Source organism: Parasteatoda tepidariorum, chromosome 10, assembly GCF_982258835.1.
Source record: "Parasteatoda tepidariorum strain Cologne lab strain chromosome 10, Ptep-v5.0, whole genome shotgun sequence".
Taxonomy (NCBI): domain Eukaryota; kingdom Metazoa; phylum Arthropoda; class Arachnida; order Araneae; family Theridiidae; genus Parasteatoda; species Parasteatoda tepidariorum.
In genome coordinates this window covers 97,800,753-97,822,943 of record NC_141764.1, presented here as the reverse complement: position 1 = coordinate 97,822,943, position 22,191 = coordinate 97,800,753, and the positions used below count along the sequence as shown (strand labels likewise).

General features: G+C 28.5%; 1 protein-coding gene across 1 annotated transcript in view; it reads right to left on the bottom strand.

Annotated features, from left to right (window-relative positions):
• Positions 1-22,191, bottom strand: part of LOC107442456 (calcitonin gene-related peptide type 1 receptor) — a 166,593-nt gene that overhangs the window by 13,618 nt on the left and 130,784 nt on the right. Inside the window, exons 9-11 of the mRNA XM_087153455.1 lie at positions 13,196-13,346; positions 7,829-7,889; positions 6,232-6,298 (exon numbers count right to left, since the gene is read on the bottom strand). Coding sequence (XP_087009581.1) covers positions 6,232-6,298; positions 7,829-7,889; positions 13,196-13,346 — 279 coding nt within the window. The remainder of the gene's footprint in view (positions 1-6,231; positions 6,299-7,828; positions 7,890-13,195; positions 13,347-22,191) is intronic.

Below are 22,191 nucleotides of genomic sequence, written 5' to 3'. Positions count from 1 at the left end.
TCATTCTTGAAAAATTCTGGTACGTGCAAGTTCATTTGAATTCGTTATTCGAATTACAGATTAAATATTGTGCTTCGTTCTGTATTTTTCTTACATTTTATTTTCTGTTTTTTTATTCTTAATATGTTTTATCTCATACATCGTTTACTTAATGTGTTCCATTTTCGTTTCAATTTTTTTGAGTGTTCCTCACACTATTGTATTCATGTTTTGGTCTGGATTATATCTTTTCAGTATTTTGTTTTCCAGCATTTCAATTTTTTTTAATAATATTCATTAATCATTATTCTATTATTTTCTACGTTTTCTCTATTATATATATATATATATATATATATATATATATATATATATATATATATATATATATATATATATATATATATATATATATATATATATATATATAACAAAATAAATGAATTCAAAAAAACAAAAACACGAAGAAAATTAAGAAAAACAACAAGTTTCATTTATTGCGCATAAGCTGCAAATAAACAGAACTCATTAGATAAGTTCAAAATGAAGATAAAACAAAGGGAAATTACAGACATATGAAAAAAAAGGGGGGAAAGAAAAATAATGAAAAAAAAATAACAAAAACTGGTGAAGAAGAAAAAAGGTAGAAAAGAAAGAATAATTTTTTTTAAAAAAAAATTTTATTGTTTTTTTTTCTCAGTTTGTTATTTTTTTTAATTTTATTATTATTTTTCTTCCCCCCTTTTTTTCCATATGCCTGTAATTTTCCTTTGTTTTATCTTCATTTTGAATAATCAAACAATAAAATATATTTTCATTGATTTCTTCGTTAAAATTTCCTATTGGTTTCAATTTTCTTATGGAATTTTTGCTGCATTGCGTAACTTTCTTTTGGAATTATAGTATTTTACTGCTTTATACATGATTTTAGTTTTCTCTTTTTATTATTTGTGTATATATATATATATATATATATATATATATATATATATATATATATATATATATATATATATATATATATATATATATATATATATATATATATATATATATATATATATATATATATATATATATATATATATATATATATATATATATATATATATATATATATATATATATATATATATATATATATATATATATATATATATATATATATATATATATATATATATATATATATATATATATATATATATGTATATATATATATATATATTTATGTATTAAGTTTCTTAATTTAGTTTTTTTAACTTTACGTTTTTACCACCATTGTAAACCTACACTAAATTATTTTATTTAACAGTTTATTTATATGCAGATGTTTACCATTTCACCACAATTTTTCTTCGTATCAGAATATGCGAGTATATTATTATATCAGTTTTCGACCAAAATATTCTGTTGTCTCCTTTAATATTCAAAATAAAATGTCAAGGGAACTAATTTAAGGGAAATATAGTCAAGAAAGTGTAGAATTCTTTTTTTTATCATGCCTGAGAAAAAGAAAAAGTAAAAAAAGGACTGCCTAACTTTTTCTACCTTAAAAAAATATACTTCCTTTATTGAAGAAAGAAATTCTATATATCAGATAGCACTTTTTTTCAGAAATTTTATTCCGTTCTAGTGCCTGAAGAAGTTCCAACTTTTTTTCTTTTCAATCAGACATCCTTTTCGCTTTGCATTTTTCTACACTGGGCATTTTAACGATACTCAAAAATTCTAACTGCCGACATTCTTGAAGAATATCTTTTATTTCTTTGAATAAAAGACTTTATGAACGAGCGAAACCGATATTTTCAATGAGTTACGATGTTAAAGATGACACAGAAGAGAATTTTTAAACCACCGAGCATTAAATTTAATTTTTTACTCTCGTTCTGTTAGGTGAATTTGTTTAGTGTATATGGTATGTTAAGTTAGTTAAAGTAAAAGTTATTATGTTTTTTAAAAAACTCAAATCTTTAAATGAAACCTAATTAACTGAAATTAATGAAATTAACTGAATTAGTTGTTTTTATAAATAAAATTACTCATTAAAAATTGTTTTTGATGTTAAAATTAAAATGTATTATAAGAAAATCTAAAATTTTTAAGTGTGAAATTTTCTTAAAATTAAAGAATTAGAATTAAAATTTTCCTAGGACCCATAAAAATGCGTTATGTTACGTGAAATAGAACGTTAATAACTTCTATTTAAAACAAGAAGGTGCATAGATATTTTATAATTAAGTTTAGAGTCTTAGTTTTTTTTAATTAATTTAGATTATTTGACAATAAATCCTTATTGCCAAAATGGTACACAATTTCGTTCAACGCCTTTATAATTTGAGATAAATAATAAACTCTTATTTATTCATTTTTAGTTAAGAAATTCCTTTAGTGTTCTCCAAAAAAGCGTAATTGTCTTATGAAACTCATAAAGCAAGCGTGTGGAGGCTTCTATACGAAAAATAATTGGTTTTAGATTTATAAATGATGAAACCTAATTTTTCGCTCAAAACATTAAAAAAACCATTTTGTACAGTTAATTAGCTTAACTAAGTAAAGAAAACTATGTCGATAACATGGATGGTGGTGTATAGTTAATAATAGTTTGGATAGTTAATAAATAGTTTGGTAATTGGAGTAAAATCATCTTTTAAATAAAAGGTTTAAAATGACACAAAAAAAATTGTTTTGGTTTGTAAAAAAAATTTGCCACAAAAATATCAAACTTTTCATGAAAATAAAACTCTTCAATAAATTTTCATTTATTTATTTACTACCAAATCTGAGGATCAATTGGAGATTAAAAAAAATCTATTATATACAGTCCGCTTAAAGAAATATAAAAACCTAAGTTACTTTTTTGTATTAAATAAAGCGGTTCCCAATTTTTTCAGCAATTAAGAAAAAAGGGATTCCCAAATTTTAACAAAAATGTGTTAAAAAAAAGCCTCTGAATAATATATTTGAATTGAGTTATGGTGGCTCAGGGGATAGATCTTTCGCCTGACGATGAGGTGGCTCGGGTTCGAATAACAGCGATGGCTGGTCGATACGAATTAAACAACCTTGGGAGGTTTCTGTGGTGTTTTTTGTGGCTATTTTCACAAAATGCTTTACACCATTGTAAAAACCCGTCTTTCGACAAAACATTATATCCATAGGTTTGCGTGAATTTTGTTTCCATTTTATCATCTTTAAGTGTAAAACTTATTCTCACAACACATCGCTTTCCACATTAATGTCACTTACTTATTCGATCTCACTTCAAGAATCATTTTTTTTTAAGAAACATAGTCACGTGAAACTACCAAGCAGTACTATCGCTTACAGCATATTCATACCTCCCAATGAAATGTTCTATCTTCGAATTCCAGCGATGACTGATCAATGCGAATTCCGTAATCGGCTTGCACCGACCACATTGCTGAAGTAAGACATCCTCCGTTACAACTGAGAACATTTATTGCTGATTGATTACTGCTATTACTATTATTGATGACGATGTTTCAGTTACTACTGATAATACCCATGACGGATCAGGGGTTCGAGACCAATTGCCGTTAGGCAAGCCTTGGGAGGTTTTCGTGGTTTTACTTTTCATGAATGCTAAATGAAGGGTTAGATCCTTAAAATTTCTTCTACGAAGGCAAATTTCTTCCCATACTTAATGCTGGAGTTTTCTTATCTTCTGCATTGGGTTCAAAATGACAAGGTTACGGACTTGAACATTGATAGTCGTAAACTCAAAATTGGGTCGGCTGTTCAAAGTCGGTTATGAAATTTAAAAAAAATACATATACATAGTCGAAATTTAAAACCTATGTACTCAATACTGAGTATAGCCGCATGCTCAAAGTAGGAAATTCTTAAAAAAGACTCATCATGACAAAATGACATATACACATCAAATGAGACGAACATCAATCTTTATTAGTTTATAACGATCAAATATTCGGAATAAAAATTTAATTAGATAAAAGTTCTAATTAGATAAAGCTTCTTATTAGATACTAGAAAGTAAATCTAAATCTAATTAGATTAGGAAATAAATCTAATTCGATACAAGATTCATTTGTTTTCATTCCAAATTTTCGTCACAATTAAAGAAAGAATCGGTACTTTCGTACCTTGTTGTTTATTTACAAATGAAGACTAGATCTCAGAGCTGTTTCAATTTTGAGCATATTCAATAATGGTTCAATTGGGAAGGGAGGGTTCTCAAATTCTACTATTTTTTGTTTCAGAGTTATTTTAACTCATTTTTGGGAAGTGTTTTAACAGTATACTCCAACTGATCTATCTTCTTCCGACGAGACCTTGACTTTATAAATAAAGTTTATCAACAGCAATGAATATACTTCCAAAAAAAATTTTATTTAAGTACTAATACGAAAAATAATTTTATAGATAACAGTCTTAGAATTAGGTTAAATGACAATCCGTTGATTTCTTTTTGTCATATGCATAAGTTAAATTTGAATTAAATAAGCTGATTCGTTAATCATTACGAGATTTTCGAGAGAAAAAACTGTTATAACTGTGAGAACGGTTATCAGAGAAACGTAATTATTTATTCTTGAATTCGGTTATTTTGAATAGGAAAATTTCATGAGAAATAAGTATGCATTTTTTGCGAATGCATATCGTTTTCGTAATTTATTTTATATATTGTCATTGGAATACATGGATATCTTTTTTTAAATTTTGAAATAATTTTTAATTTTATTTTACATTAATATTTTTTTTAAAATACCCAAAATATTAAACAAATTATACTTCATTGTTCGAATACAAGTACAGTTACAAGTTTAAAAAATCATTATGGTTAAAAATGCTAGAATAGTTTGAATGCGTAGTTGGATCAGAGAAACGTAATTATTTATTCTTGAATTCGGTTATTTTGAATAGGAAATTTTTATGAGAAATACGTATGTATTTTTTGCGAATACATATCGTTTTCGTAATTTATTTTATATATTGTCATTGGAATACATAGATATCTTTTTTTAAATTTTGAAATAATTTTTAATTTTATTTTACTTAAATAATTTTTAATTTTATTTTACTTAAATAATTTTTAATTTTATTTTACTTAAATATTTTTATAAGAATACCCAAAATATTAAACAAATTATACTTCATTGTTCGAATACAATTACAGTTACAAGTTTAAAAAATCACTATGGTTAAAAACGCTAGAATAGTTGAGTGCGTAGTTGGATATCACTGTAATTAAAAAACTTCCGATTTAAAAACGAATCATATATCTGTAATAATATGTTTTATGATAAAATATTCATTGATGTATCACAAGAATATTCATCTAAAATATAGTACTGTGTACTATAGTCAGTGGTCGGAAAGATTACATTTTTTTAGTAGTTAACTACAACTACTTTTTTACAATTATAGTTAACTGCAACTCCTTTTTTTAAATGCAGCGACTACAAACTACTTTCGAAATGTAGTTACTACTTCGCTACTTTATTACTTAATTGGATAATTTAATTTTCTCCAATATTCAAAATGATTTTGGAGAAAAAATTGGCTTAGTTAATAATGAGGAGATATTAAGAAGTTTTAATTCATGTTTATATGAAATAGATTTTCGTTCTAAAGCACTTTTACGAATTTGTTCTTTAAACTTTCAAACTCTATGTTTTTCGCGACAGTGTTTTAAGAAATGCTAGGAGGTTATCAACTATTTGTGATTGTAATGCTTTCTTATATCCTCCAAGAAATAAAGTACAGTACAAAGAACAAAAAACGGACAACGCTGAATAACTTTTGATCTAATAACCGGATCTTTACGTTCTAGGACTCAATCTTAATGGTTTGAGAAGGTTTAATTATTGCAGACGATATTTTGAGTTACGAAATCAAACACAAATGCGTACTTTATAGTTCCAGGGAAATTGAATTTTAAAAATGTCAGCTATTAAAAAATTGATTTCTCAGGAGCAACTCGACCGATTTTTCCGAACATCAGACGTAGATCTTATTAACGTTCTCCCTCAGAGGCATTCTCATTGCAAACGTTGACGGGTCAGCGAAGGATTTGCACCAATCAGATTTTTAAAAAAATTTGTGATTAAACTTTAATTCTTTATTCAACTAACGTTAAAAGTAGTTGCCAGGAATTGCTACAGACTCATTGAAAATAGTAGCGGCTGCAGTAGTTTCGCTACTTGTAGCGCTCTACTTCCGACCATTGATTATAGTTGTTAAAATAATTTTCAAATATGAACTCACCATTAGACTCAACATATTTGGTCCATTCATAATCCATTCATAACTTTCAATCGGATAGGCCCAACATCTACACATCCAAATAAAGTACAATTATTCCTTGTGCAGTATTTTAAACATATATCATTATATTTTCATAAATGTATTTCAATAAATATTTTTTTTTTAAATTTTAATCCACTTTTTATCATTATTATTTTAAGATGATATATTTCTCACTTGCTGGGAATGTCCTTAAATGACGTCACATTCCCCCCCCCCAGTAATTTACCATATCCCTACTTCCTATGTCATATGTCACTCTATATAATATAAACAAACGCTAGCAATTCAAAAACAAAACACATAATATATCTCATATTTCAAATTTTATTTTTAAACTTAGACTAGGGTTTTTAATGATATATGCAAGCATAATAATAATAATTATTAGATGAGTACTTCTTTCGGTGTAAAATACCAAAATAATAAATCTGTTGATTTCAAATTGTTTTAATTTTAACCAAAATGTCGGATGTCACGCTTTATCTCACTCCTCTTCAAAGAATATGACTATGACGGTACCTTGCTTCCTTAGCCCACACATTTACCAGATCTCAATCCAATTGAGAATTTGTGGGATGAAATCGAACGGGGCATCAGACAGCTGGATCCAATCTGATGGAATTGAAAAGTGCAGTGCATCGGATATGGGGTTCAAATTCGTCTTACCAACATCTCATAGATTCTATGCCAAGAAGATTTCGAGCAGTATTACGAGCTTAACGTGATCCAACAGTGTATTGAGGATAATTTGGCCACTCAGTTTCTATATATCCCGAATACATATATGAGTATTAAGTAGATGCAGTGAATAAAATTAACTATTGAAAGCAAATCGAAGTGTATGATGAAAAGAAACAAACAGAAAAAAAAAATTTAATAGTATAAAATAGAGTCTGAAATTTAAGAAGAAAAAAAGAAATCGCAACATATTTTCAATCACCACATAGGAAGGTTATGAACAGTGCCAGATTAAGCGCTCGCGGGGCCCCAGGCCATTAAAATTTTTGGGGCCCTTAGATTAAATTTTTTTCTCTTATATTTTTTATTTATTCAAATATAAAAGTATTTATATTTGTATAAAATATATCTTTTCATTTAAGAAAGCATATTTAAAATTAAAACAAATAATAATAAATTAAATTTTACTTTATTTTATTAAATGAGGACTAAAAAATAATCGTAACATTTTAAAAAATTTGAAAATCATTGTTTTTCTTAATTTTTTAAAATTTATTTTCAAAGAATCCATTTTTAGGGGGCCCCTAATCATTGGGGGCCCTAGGCCATGGCCTAGTCTGGCCCAATGGGTAATCCAGCCCTGGTTATGAAGAGATATAACTCATGATTTTTCAGAATAAAAACATCGTTGATGAAAAAACTTTTAAAATATATTTTGACATTTAAAAAAAAAAAAAAAATCGATTTTTTTCTATTTATGCGTTTTTTTCGTACAGAAAAATTAATTCACGTGAGCATAGCTGCATTTTTAAGTTAAATATGTTTTGCAATCATAATTTATTCTTAATAGGCATGAGAGTTTTTCAATCATACTTACTTTTCATTTGCTTGAGTTATTCTTAATACAGCGTAGATACACACGGGAATCAATGGGAATACTAAAAGAAGAATAAAAGAAAAAATATAATAGATTTTCTACTTTTAAATTATGTTTCATTTTTAACAATAACGAATGAGTAATCCAATTCAAAACTTAATCAAAGACCTGACTGTGAAATGCTTTTTAAAAAGAAGAAAATGTAAAATAGTACGAGAATTAATTTAACTTCAATTTGAATTCGTTCTGAAATGCTTTGAGTTGACATGTGCCCATAATAGTAACAGTTTTTTTTCTTTTTCTTGTAACTTAACTAATAAGAGACTAAAATCTAATTTTTAAACTTGAAGATAAATTATTTCATCAGTTATGTTAGTGAGAATTGTACAATGCAGTTGGGAAGTATTTTATTGTGGAGATGCGTGTTTAAGAAAGTGGACACAGCTCAAAATGCGAATTAAAAAAAAACGGGCAATCGCATTCAAGAAATGGTCTGAAATGCATGTTTAAAAAAATAGAATAGTTCAAAATGCGTATTTAAAAAAATAAAACTGTTCCTTTTTTTAAATTTTTTTTAAAGTAAATGTTTAGAGCATTAAAGTTAACATTAAAAATATTTTAGTTAAAAGTTTAAGAAGAACATTTTTTAAAGTTAATATCTAACTTTATAAACAAACGGATCCAAATAAATTAGCAGAGTGATATCATCCACTTGCCTAAATTACTTAGCATAATATGTTTTTAAATTGGTCTTTTTTTTTTAAAGATGTTAAAAATCAAGAATTCTATTTAAAAGTTCGTCATGGATCTTACATAATTATGATAGTGGTATTAAATTAAGGTTTTACAAATTTAGATTTTTTGAAACCATTTTGTTGTTTACTGTTTTAAATACGAAGAGAGACTAAAAAGTTACTACCCAGCCACACAGACCCTGAAATCCGGAATATTATCCTGTAATGATTATGCTTAGGGGTTAAAAAAAAGAAAGATAAAAGCGAAATTCTTCGTTTTTTAGTCAATAAATACTGGGTTGAACATAAGAAACGCGCATTTTCCGCTACGTCAATTTTTTTAAACTCGCACTTCGAGTTGTGTCTATTTTCTTAAACATGCACTTCGAGCTGAGTTCATTTTCGTAAACTATCTACTTGTAGTTCTAGTTGTGTCCATTTTTTTAAACTCGCACTTCGAGTTGTGTCTATTTTCTTAAACATGCACTTCGAGCTGAGTTCATTTTCGTAAACTATCTACTTGTAGTTCAAGTTGTGTCCATTTTTTTAAACTCGCACTTCGAGTTGTGTCTATTTTCTTAAACACGCACTTCGACATGCGTCCTTAAATAAAACGCTCACTGGCAATATGAGAGGATCATACATCAGAGGAATTTCGTCGTTTGACTCGCATGTGATGTTTACAAATTATTTAATATCTTAGTAATAAAAAACGATTTTTGAAAAGATCCATAAATGTATAAAATACCTGTGAATTAAATAAAATAGTTTCATTTAGATTTATAAATCTGAATCAAATATTAAACTTCATAAAGAAATACAATTTTAGACGCAACGTTTCAAAATGACGATAACAAATAATGTTAAACGCTAAACTAATGTCACGGAACCGTTAATAATATAACGAGTTAGTATTTACTCACTAAATCGTGCACTTTAAAAAAAAGAAAAAAATCTGAGAAATTTTTGCAGCGACTGCTACTTATTCCTGCTGTTGTTCCGTTTAACAGGAGCAAGGAACAGAGCATAAACATACAGTACTAAGCATAAATCAATATTCTGACAAAATTTTGAGAGTTTGTATAAGGAGAGAGTAAGAAAAAATATTTTTCCCCAGATTCAATAATCTCGATTTTAATTATCTTAATTTATCAACAAAGTGTTCTTTTTTGCGTTTTAATTATACTTATGCAGGTTCAATAATAACTTTATTCATTGTTATTCATTGAAAAATGAGTATTATTCGTGCTGTTTTGTTTTTCAAAAGCATGATTCATGTTAAGTTTTTCTGTTGTATGTCATTCATTTCAATTTAACTCCCTGATAGTAGGATCATTTCACAGCTTAATAGTAATGTCTCAAAGTTCTGAAATTTATAATTATGTTTTTAATGAAGTTATGAATCGTTATTATTAATTTTTTAAAGGCTTAATTATTTGTTTTTTCCTGCAAGATTTTCTATTGCGTATCATTCATTTAAATTATAATTTTTTATATCAGTACATTTTTTACAATTAAGAAGAATTAATTTTACAGATTTTAAAATTGATTTAAATTCTTTAAATTCTATGCTTGAACACATTTTAAATTGGTTTAACTTAATGGTTATCAAGGCGAGTAATTTTTTAAAAATATAAAATTGAAATTATAATATAAGATTGAATAGCAATATTCGGGGTTGGGGAGCGTCAGCAAAAGGAGGGCGGAACCAACTGGTGCAAGCAAAATTAACTGTACAATTGGAAGCATAAAACTCCCCATTCAAAATTGGAAAGTTTTATTCGCCTTCCAATGTGATGAACCGGGTTCGAATCCCTGCAATGGCTGGTCGATACGAGTTCCACATCCGACTTGCATGGACCACAGTGAAAACGTAAAATATCCCCAGTAGTAGACGGATCATGGGTTAGAATTCCCTTGGAGTCATCAGACTTACCGTGGGAGATCTTCGTGGTTTTTCTCTCCATGTAACGCAATTTTGGTTTAGTTCCATCAAAAAGGCCTCCACGAAGGAAATTTTCTCCCAATATTGATCCAGGCATTCCCTTGTCTTCTGAATTGGGCTCACAATTACATGGTTACGGAGTTGAACTTGGGTAGTCGTAAGCCCAAAAGTAAGTCGGCTGTTAAACGTCGGTTATAAAATAAAATAATTTGTCGCTCAACAGAATTTTATTTTATCTGTTAAAATGCACGAGAAAGTTTTCTCTTGTAATTACAAGACATGAAAATCAGAGTAGAATGATTTATTTATTCAATACTCATGTTTTCGCTAACTATTCGAAATTTTCCGCAAATTTTACAGAATTTATTTTCATTTAATCTAAAGTAAAGCTTTCATATATTTTCAGGAATTTACTAAACTCACAAGAATGATTATAACTAAAATCGGGCATATATTTATATGAAAAAATATTTCTATTTATTTTGCAAAGACGCAAAAGATTATTTATTGAAAGATCACTTGCGAATGCAATAGTTTCATAATTCTATTTTCTACATGCGCATGCAGACAGAGTAAAGTGAGAAAAATTATTTTATTCCGGTTATTTTAAACACGTCTTTAAATACTGGTTTGTTTGTTTTCCCAAACCGAGCATTTCAAATTTGAATAATAAATATTATTTATGCAGCTTTGAAATGTAAATGAAAATTTAGAATCCGAATCAAAAGATATACGACGCACGTTGAATATTTTCTTTACGCTATAATTATATTTTCTTTCGAAATCACACAGACAAAAACGTTCGTTTTTTTCTGAAAAATTTAATAAGATTTTTACTTAGGGATTTCAGATAAAACCTAAAGCAATTTACCTTAAACTATTTCATTTGTGACTATTGTTCATTATTTCATTTGTAACTATTGTTCATTATTTCATTTGTAACTATTGTTCATTATTTCATTTGTAACTATTATTCATTCTTTAATTTTTGACCATTTTTCATTATTTTATTTGTGACTATTATTCATTAGTTCACTTTTGACTATTTGTACTAACTAGTGACCTTTTATAAAAACTTTTTTTGAAAAGAAAAAAAAAGGCACCCTACATGTTTCATTATTATTTGATGTCATTATAGTTTCATTTTCATTATTATGAAAAACTCTACAACAAAATAACAATAATTAAAATATTTATATTTTGATCTTAACTTGAAGCTAAAACGGCAGGTAACAAAATGAAATATCAATCTGACAACAACAAATACGTTCTACCACAATTTTTAAAATGAAAATTATTTCATATATAAATACAGATGTTAGCAAATGAACTAAATTTTTACTTCCTGTTTTTATAATCATTTCTTTGTAAATATTAGCAAATATTAACAAATATGCTTTACGTGATACGTTTAAAGATGTTTTTTTTTACAATTTTAAAATGTATAAGATAAATGAAGATACCATGTGACATTTTGATAAAGCATGGAATTTGGTGTTCAAAAGTATTTTCCTGTCAGTTGTATTAGCTGAACTTAATTTTTTTGTGCCACAACAATAAATAAGACCGATTTTAATAAAATACAATATGTTTCCGAACAACTTGTTGTTCTGAAACAAAAACACAATTCAGTATTCAATTATGCCGCAAACTTGAAAATCTCCCTTCCTAGCTTTTCATAAAATATTATGGAATTTTTGTTTGATATTTAATGATAATTGGTAATTTAAGGATGATTTGATAATTAAACAATATGGAATCATTATTTGATATTTAATGTTAAATTGTTTATTTTTATTGCAATAATAATTAGTGATTACTTTTCAATGAAACTAATTTTTGGAATATGCAAAAAGAGCATCTCTTTGAACACATATTTAAAGTGTCTTAAACAAGGCTGAAAGTTTTCAAGAAACAAGTATACAGCTAATGGTTTATATGGTTAATTGGAATGGAGCTATGGTTTAATAAAAAAAGAAATTATTTTTTGCTGTGAATTCATTCGGCAGGGCAGTATGTCGCCTTTTCCCCTATTCTGGGCTCCAGTTCAAAAATTTTTCAAGTGATGGGGTTGCTGATAGTAAACCTACAAATAAAATAAAAAATAGTTGTAAATCCAATTACAAGATGTGATTGAGGCTGATGGTCAATATTTAAAAAAATATTGCATCGAGATTGGCATTTATTAAAAGTTTGAGAAAAATTGTGATGTAATTTTTAATTACTTTCTTTGATTTACACGTTGAAGGGGGGGAGGGGAAGTTGATTGTTCATATTTTAGATATTTTGATTGATTACTTTTAATTTAATTTATTTTAAGAAAAAGCCTTCAAAATACAGTGCAATTACTTTTAGCTAATTAAACTGCTAAATAAACTGACTTTATTACTAACTAAAATGCAATTATGGCTTTAGGTAATGTCTCTCAGTTCGCGGTTAACCCTTCACCATGGAAAATCATACGAATCTGAGAGAAATACACCACAGTATAATAAATAAGGAAATAATTTAAAATTCCTTGTGAAGCTAAGTACTATTTGATCCTTGTAAACGGTGCACGGCCCTGGGGGTGGAGACCACTGGTTTAAAATATCAATCAGTTAACACTTACTCCATCAGTTAACACCCACTCCATCAGTTAACACTCACCTTCAGTTAATACTTAATTAGAAATGAGTTAACACTCACCCCATCCTATAATGTAGAACATGATGAGATTTTTTTGCTCAGCAAACGCTGCTGCTATCAATTTGTGGAGGTAGTACCCTTCACAGAACATCCACATATAGTTTGTCATTTTAAAATATTTTGTAAAGATAAGCAAAATTCTGCACGCTATCTAGAAAAGAGAAAACAGGAAACATATTAATTATCAGAATGATTTGGACAGAAAAAAATATACAAATAAATTAACTCATTAACAGAAAATTGCAATTTCTTATTAATATTTTATATAATACTAATTACACTGGTTATTGTAATATTAATTGCCCTGGTCATGCAAAAGAAGTGCAATATTAATTAAATTTTTATTGCATGAGAATTTTTAGCAGATCTTAGATACTTTCTCATCGCTGATTTCAAATCTGCAATTGCTTTCTCTCTTCAAGAAACATTTTTAATGACATTTTTAGTCTATATTTTGTTGAAATGATCAAGTTTGTAAAACGTTATATATTATAGTGGAATCGCACAAATGCTGCGACAAACTTCTAGGGGAATCATGGCACATCATGAGATTGCGAATGAACCCTGACAACGTGATCAAGGAGAGAAAATGATTTCAAACAGAAAATGTGAAGATGCGAATGAAAAAGGAAAAATAAAACTGGAAAAACAGCAGTGTCCGAGAGTGAAATACAAAATTAAGGTTAAAAAAATAAAACTAGATAAACCGCGATGACCGAGAGAGGCAAATTAGGGAAAAAAGCACTTCCAAGCACTATCCAGAGTTTGGTGAGGAACTCATGGCGTTAACAGGGGAATCTGCTTTTATTATGAAAAAAAGCAAGATTCTCGGGCATCAAGATGAGCTGATGTGATAGGGGTGGTACGAATTTTGACATTATTGAAGCTGGATTTATACCGTGGATTCCAAAATTGTGCGTTAGTAGATGATTTACCACAATTTTTATAATGGATTGTGTCTTTGTGCTATTGTTCTCTTTAAATCGAAATTTTAGGCCATATCTGTTTCTTCGGACGCAACTTTAGTTGACAAGATATTGAATTTATCCCCAAGATTCCAAGAGTGCGTGGCTACAGACGATTTAGCACATTCTTGATAACGGATTTATCTACCATAATCCTTTAGTCGAAATTTTAATGTGCATCTGTTATGCCCGATGTTGCCAAGGTTACACTAGCAACATATTCATTCTCTGCTTGCCTCTCAGTTAAGGCGGTTTTCTAATTTTGTTTTGCACTATTATTTTCCATTTTTCTTTAGAAACATTTATAACAAACTACTTTTATTTTCCTCATTCACATCTTGCGAATCTTGAGAATGGGTGCCTATTTTTGAGCTCACGAAACATTTGCTTCTAAAAATGAGGATGGTAATTCAAGTTTACATGCTTCAAGCGCTTAAAAATGAGAACCCATTCTCAAGGTTTGCCAAACATGAATGACTTCGTGGCTTTAATTTTTGAGCGCTAGTTACACAGTATATAAAATTAAAATACTGAAAGCGGTATTAAAATAAGTTATACATAAGGAAATGGTTATGGCCTTTAGATTGAAAAAATAAAAAATATAAAATTAGTCTTAACTATCTTAAAAAATCAATGTAACACATTCTTTTTTGACTGCTAATCTTAAAAACAATTTTTAAGGATGTTGAACAATTCCATGCACAATTCAAATTTCGAAATGTTGAATGAGACAATGGAATGAACCATCTCACCAATTACTTTGAAAAAATTAATGTCCCCCTTACACTTGAAATTTTTTGAAAATATATTTCTAATTTCCTAAAAAAGCACGACCCAAAATTTGCAAATATTTTAGGTTATATACTTCAAAGCCTATTTCGATAGAGTTTATTTTTTTACACCCTTTATTATCTTTTTTCCTTTGCGCTTACAAATACTAAAGTTATATGATTTATAATTTATAAAGAGTATGATGATAATCGGGGGCTTCCCCCTCCCCTTATTTCTTTCCTCACTCTTCTCAACAAAATAAAGGAATCAGCTTAAATAAACAGTAGTTTAATTGTTTCTTTTTGTTTCAAGCAATAAAATGTTTTGTGGAAACATATTTCAATTCTGGGTTTAATGAAATCATTGTCACGATTCAATTGAGCATCAATAAAATATTCACTTTCTTGTCTCCTTACAGCAAAATATAAGAAATATTTCCATTTATAATTTCTAAAAAGATGAAAAATATACAAAAACTATTTGCTTATTATACATAAATTACAGCTCTGAAATAAGTTTCAGTCCAGAAACGTTTTAAGTTACTTTATTTTAGAATTAAGAAAAGCCTAAAGTTAGGAAGAAAAATAAATAACTTTATGAGATTATAATTCTAACAACAGCACTATTTCGGGATCGTTTTACAGTTTTCTATTTTCAGTGTTTGATTTTTAACAAAATAAGGCATATTGAGCATTTTTTTCACATAACAATACTTTTTTTAATCGGTAGTCAAGTTAGGATATAATAATAACTACTTTATTAAGCAAATTCTTTCAACAAAATGTCTTTTTTAAAACGGCAACTTTCTTTAAATTAGAGAGAGTTTGAAAGCCAAAATGAAACTGCAATTGCCCATTTAAAAAACAACGCTACCTGTGCGTTGTTATTTTTCGCGTTGCACATATATTTACTTTTCGTTGCACGAATAAATAAGAAGCAATGAAAAACCAATCAATAATTTATCTTCACTTTTCGAAAAATAGTATGCTAAATGAATAGTCAGCTGTTTTGCATCGAGTAATTTTAACGCAGCAGAATGTTTTTTTTTCTCCTTAATTTAGTTTTCAGAACGTTTTTTGAATGAATGTTCAGAAAGTTTGATTACCAGCAATTCTAGGCTTTCTTCTATTATGAACTTTAAAATAATAATTTAAAAAACGGGTGTTTAATTTCAAGAAAAACCTAAATTAAAATGCTAAAAAAATAGATTAGTATATTATCGGAAAAATGATCTATAAGGTAGCGTAAATAATAAATTTTTGAAAAATGAAAAAAATATAATAGTTGGTGAAATAGTCCCGTGAAGCACGCATAGTTAGGTAATTACATTACTAGGTGTAAGAACATTACTTTAAGATTAAGACGTTCAAGACATGATATAACATGTTGAGAAATTTTAAGATGTTTACTAATGTTGACTTCGTACTCGGCAACTCTTCTGTTTGTAGTGACAAAATATCAAAACACGATTTCACTTAATCATCGTTGATATTACAATTTTATTCAAGAAGATATAATGATGCATTTCATAAATACTTTTATTATCTTCATTTAAGTTGTAATTGCTTGATAATTATAAAATGTCTATTTGAGAAATATTACTCCATGCATGAATATGTGTATTATTGAAATTGTATCAATTATTCCTACTGAAAATAAAATTTAAAAAAAAGACCGGATAGGATTAAACTCACGGCATCTTAAACTTGGGCCCAACACCCTAACCGAGCATACTATCTCGGACCATAAAAACTTTCCCTCCCGCAACAGCCCGTAGTGTGCCAGGGGGGTTATCGAGAATAAGGCTCCCCAATTTCGCGAACAGCGGCATAATTGTGGTAGCGGGGTCAACACTGCATGCAGGCCACCTTTGCTTCCCATACAAGCTGGTACTCATCGAAAAAAAGCTGTGTGGGTCTGAAGCCACCTCTGAGGATCAAACTTCAGCTCTTCACAATGACAGCCCAGTACCTCAATCACTGAGCCATCGCGCCTCTTAAAATTTTCTCCAGATCCCTGTATTTGAGGTGTTGCTGAAGTTTCCGACCACAGGATTTTCGATTCTACAGATTTTACGACCACGTATTTTACGACCACGTATTGCAGATTTTACGACCACGTACATTTACTCGGTGGATCTTAGTGGAATCTAGGATCAAACGTCGGGTCCTTCGGAACAGAGTCCGGTTCTCTAATCACTGAACTTCCACGGCCCTAAAGTATTAGTTAAACAGTTAATTAACTTAACTTAATTTTAATTTACTTAACTTAATTTTTTGAATATTCTCCCTAAATTAATTAATATTTTACTCCCACTTTCTTCAATCCATCCCAAGTACTGTACAAGCTGACAACTATGATGGACTTATATTTTTTGTACGTGTGAATTAAACTCTCAACTACGGTATAACTTGAGAGCTATGTATTTGTATATATTTTTTCGTATTAAATAATATCCCAACTACATTATAAATAACAAATTACGGGTTAATGTACTTTTTTTCTCAGGAAGTAAAATCTTATGTACATTTAAGCAGCTAAGGGTTAAAAAAAATATTTTTGAATAAAATAGTATCACAACTACAGTACTTATAAACAACTATGGGTTAGCATATTTTTTTGTATCAAGGAATATCACAACTACTGTAAGTATAAACAGCTATAGGTGAACACATTTTTTGTTTGAAGTAAAATAAGAGCTACCGTAAGTATAAACTATGGTTTAACATAATTTTTGTATGATATCATAACTAGAGTAATGTAATATCAAAACTACAGTACGTAAAAAAACAACTATAGGTTGTTTATGCTATATGGTGTATAGGTTTGCTACTGATTTATATGCTTTTTTTTTTCTTTTTTGAAGTGATACTTATTCAAATAATCAACGTAATCAGCCATGTGTTAAAAATCTTTATCTGTGGTATCACAAAGAAGCTGCAACAATTTAATACACGTTAACACTTTTGACAATGTTTAGTTTTTGCATATGAAAAATTATTTATAACTTGTATATGAATTACTCCTATTTCATCGACGTTAAAAAATAATTTGTATTGAAATCATCCTTTTAAAAAATTTCATAAAAATATATAATTAAGGAAAAAATATTAAAATTTACAAAACTTTTGCAACTAGTTTTTTTTTAAATTACAGAAGCATATTTAAAATAATGTATGCTAATAAATTCTGCATTAACAATGATTTTATGCTATTCATAAATAATAAAACAGACATGTCTGAAGTCTCAAGGCCTTAAAAAACATGAACAATAAGAATAGCATCGTTTTTTTTTTTGTGTATATTTAAATACGTTAGAAAAAACATCAGAATTCAAAGATACTTACCAAGAAAACATTTCTTTTATAAAGAAAAAAATCTAAACCACTTTGAAAAAGAAAACAGATTTGACATAAAAAGTCGGAAAATTAAAATAATAAGAGTAGTATAAAAAAGGGAAACGAGAACATAGAAAAAGTAAAGAGTTTTTTTCTATTACTTTTTTTTTATCTCAATCCTAAATGATTCTATTATCAAAACAAAGAGGAATTTTCTTGTTAATTAAGTAGTCTTATTAATCATTTACTAAATTAAAAAAAGTTTACAAATCCTAGGAAACAACTATTTTAAATTGAAAAGAAAATTACTTATTTAGTTGAATTCTTAGTTGCTTAATTTAAAGCACGTGTAAATTTAGGCGATAAGGACTAAATTATTGTGTTTAATATTTTAAATGAGCCTCTTTGACTGATAAGCACTGAGCCGTTGAGCAACGATGGCTCAGTAGTTAAGGCACTGAACTGTCGTTGTTAAGAGCTGAGGTCCGATTCCAAATAGCGGCTTTAAGCCCACCCAGCATCAGATTAATAGGCACCAACTTGTCTGGGCAATAAAAGCGGCTTTCGAAGTAAAGCTGCCACAATCATGCTGCTGATCTCGAAATCTAAAGCCTTAATGATCCTCCTGGCCCACAACGGGTTGAGGTGGAATGATTTATTTAATTTTTTTTAAATCAGAAACCCAGTTTATCCTTAGCTTCACTTGTGGGTTAGAAATAGAGGAAAACCATAGCAATAACTTGAAATCATATCAATGAAAAAATTTTATGTAATTAGAACTTAATGAAAAACTGTTGCATTAATACCAATCGCAATATTGTTTCCAGGATTTTTAATGTTTTATTACTTGATTGTTATAAATACACACAATTAATAAGTTATGAAAGTTAAAATGTTTCCATCAATTAAGATATTTTAACAATACGCAGAAAAAGGGAGCACCCTGAATAATTTTTGATCGAATGATCAGATTATCACGTCTTTAACGTCTCTATCTTAATAGTTCGGAAGTCTAACCTTAAATATGCTAATTAGTGTAGACTATATTTTACGTTACGAATTCATACACAAAAACGTACTTTTTCTAAATTATATATGCATTTTTTTTTGCGACGGATGTGAATTCTTGACCTTTAAAAAATAATGGCGTTACTGCAATCTGGAAAATAGGGTCTCAATATCTCAGACTGGAGAAAGGTCGGTAGTTTGGGCCCCCTACTGTCATTTTTTTTGTTGCGTATTTCGTCATATGTTAGGTTCGAATCATGACATTTTTGCAATCATTTATAAAATACGTTCATTTAAAGATAATTTCACGCAAAAACTAATTTTTAATGAGTATGTTTTATTATTTTATTCAGCAATAGTAAAAAATTTTTTTTGTAAGTTTAACATATTTTTACATCACTTTAAAGAATGTAATTCTACATAGTTTTTTTTTAAATTTCCAATGAACTGCACAATCGGTCTTGTCGATGAGCAGACCTAGTGCGTTTTCCAGAGGTGGTATCCACTCTTTCAGGACCACCGCAATGGGTGAGATACCGTTAGTCGTGTTAATTTGGACGTCTAGTTTCTGCCACACTACATGGCAGCACCGAGACTCTATTTGGATGCTAAAGTGCACTAGGAATTTAATTTTGCCGGAAATGCCAAGATCCTATAAGGCACTCCAGGGATCTTTTACATGCCGCATAGTCATACGACATGGCCGTTGAGGATTTTCTGCATCCCGGACCGGGGATCGAACCCGCAAACTTGGGCTCAGAAGGCCGACGACAAACCAACTGCGCCACCCAGCCACAATTCTACATAGTAAAATACAATATTTGAACGAATTGTTTGTGAGAAATACAATTTTAACTGTAGGATTTTATTTTTAAAAAAAAATTTAACACTCAGAAATTATTCGACCGATTTCATTCAAATTTTGTATTTTGCAATTTAAAGTTACGTACTTTAAGAGGATGTAATCAAGTTGAAAATCAAATTATTTTTGGTATTTATGAAATACAATGGTAAAAAATAATTATTATAAATTATTTTTTGCTCGAAATTATCTATGGGTTAAAGAATTTTATAGTGGGATACCTGCAAGTGACGTAATGTGGGTATTTCGATGTTAGTTGAAACGTGGCATTTACGTTATCAACTGTTCTTTTCATTCTATTTCAAGTAAGTCAAGCCTGTGAAGTATTAATTTTCTTAAGTGGGAAAATCAAGTGGTCAAATTAATCAAAATCAGTCAAAAATTAAGTGGGTGTAAATTAATTCTCTTCTTTACAAAAGATTTCAATTCTTCCGCTGAATATTTCTTACTTAACACAAGGACAGACATTCAGAACATAGACACATTAATTGCATTGAAATTGCCAAAACAAAAATATATCACGGTCACAATAAAATATATAAACGAATAATAATCTAAGTTAAGTAAAAGACGTTGAAAAAAATGATTATATTTAAACAAATTCGAAGTGCAATTCGTCGCTGTATTTAATTAACTTCAAGTTAATTAACATTCTAACTTAAATCGAGAGACTATCAGCTCGACTTATTCGATTTGTTTGACCCTATTTTCTAGATTGCTGCCATCCCCTACATTTAGGGGGTGATAAATCCGAATCCGTCGGAAAATAGGAATGTTCATTCAGAGAGAGCACGTTTTTGTGTCTGAATTCGTACTAAAATATCGTCGGCACTGATTAATTAGCTTATTTGTGGTCAACCTCTCCAACAATTAAGGGTGAGTTTTAGAGCTTGTAGATCCTATCATTAGATCAAAAGTAATTAAAGGTGGTCCGTTTTTTATTTTGCGTGCTGTATGTTTAGTTTGTAAAATAATATTGCTAAGAACGCTCAACGTATTATTGTTTAAAAAACTTCGAATGCTAAAATTCTGGATGAAAACTGTGATTGATTCACACGTTATAAATGTAAAAAGTTTTCCTTTAATTAAAATGTTTCTTCAGAATTAAAATGTGGTTTACGAAAAAACTACTGCATGAAAACCAATATCTTTATTATTTCACGAATTTCGAATGTTAAACTTCTTTATTGTTAATAAAAATATGCACACTATGATGTTATAAGTATAAAAATATTTAATTATCCTCGGAGGATTTTATAGTACATGAATTATCAAAGCATAGGATAAATAATTTGTAACAACTAGTTTTTAAAATGTTACTGAAACAAAATGTAATTTTTAAATAAAAATATCTAAGAACGTCTCCTTATTTAAAATGAATTGACATTGAATGAAATTCTGACAGACGTGAAGTAGAATATTTTATTCTAAAAGTCACAAAATATATCGCTTTTGATATTGAAGAGTTTTCTAACTTTTTTAAGCTTTAACATATAACGACCATTACCGATTTCTAAAGTAGAATATCTAAATTATAGCAACGTTTTTTATTTCAAATATATCTTCTTGTTTTAACTTCATTTCGTGAAAACAATTGAAACTTTCAAACGCTTTCCTAACACCTTACTTTATTTAAACCATTCTGAAAATTTAAAGAAGAGCTTGAAGTGACGAGAAGTATTCCGAGGAATTTTTGAACGCTCAGTCAAGAAAAGTAAATACCGTTTTTTCAGAACCGTGTTTACAATTCACTTGAAAAAGAATCGCCGCCAACATTTCGCCTTAAATATTTAAATATTTTCTTTTGGATTTAAGAGCTTAGTTTATCTTTCACACAAACATTCTTTTATCTTATTTGTTCAAAAAATAAATTTAAAAAAAATTATAAGGTACTAGAAAAGAGTTGTGTAAATTCCTTGAGAAACGCTATTTCTATTTTATATGATGAACGTCAATACTTGATGCTATTTTTAGAAAACTTTAAAGATAATTTAATTAAAGCAGTTTAAAAAATTTCTTTTATATATTCTATGTAAAAACAAGGTTTATGTT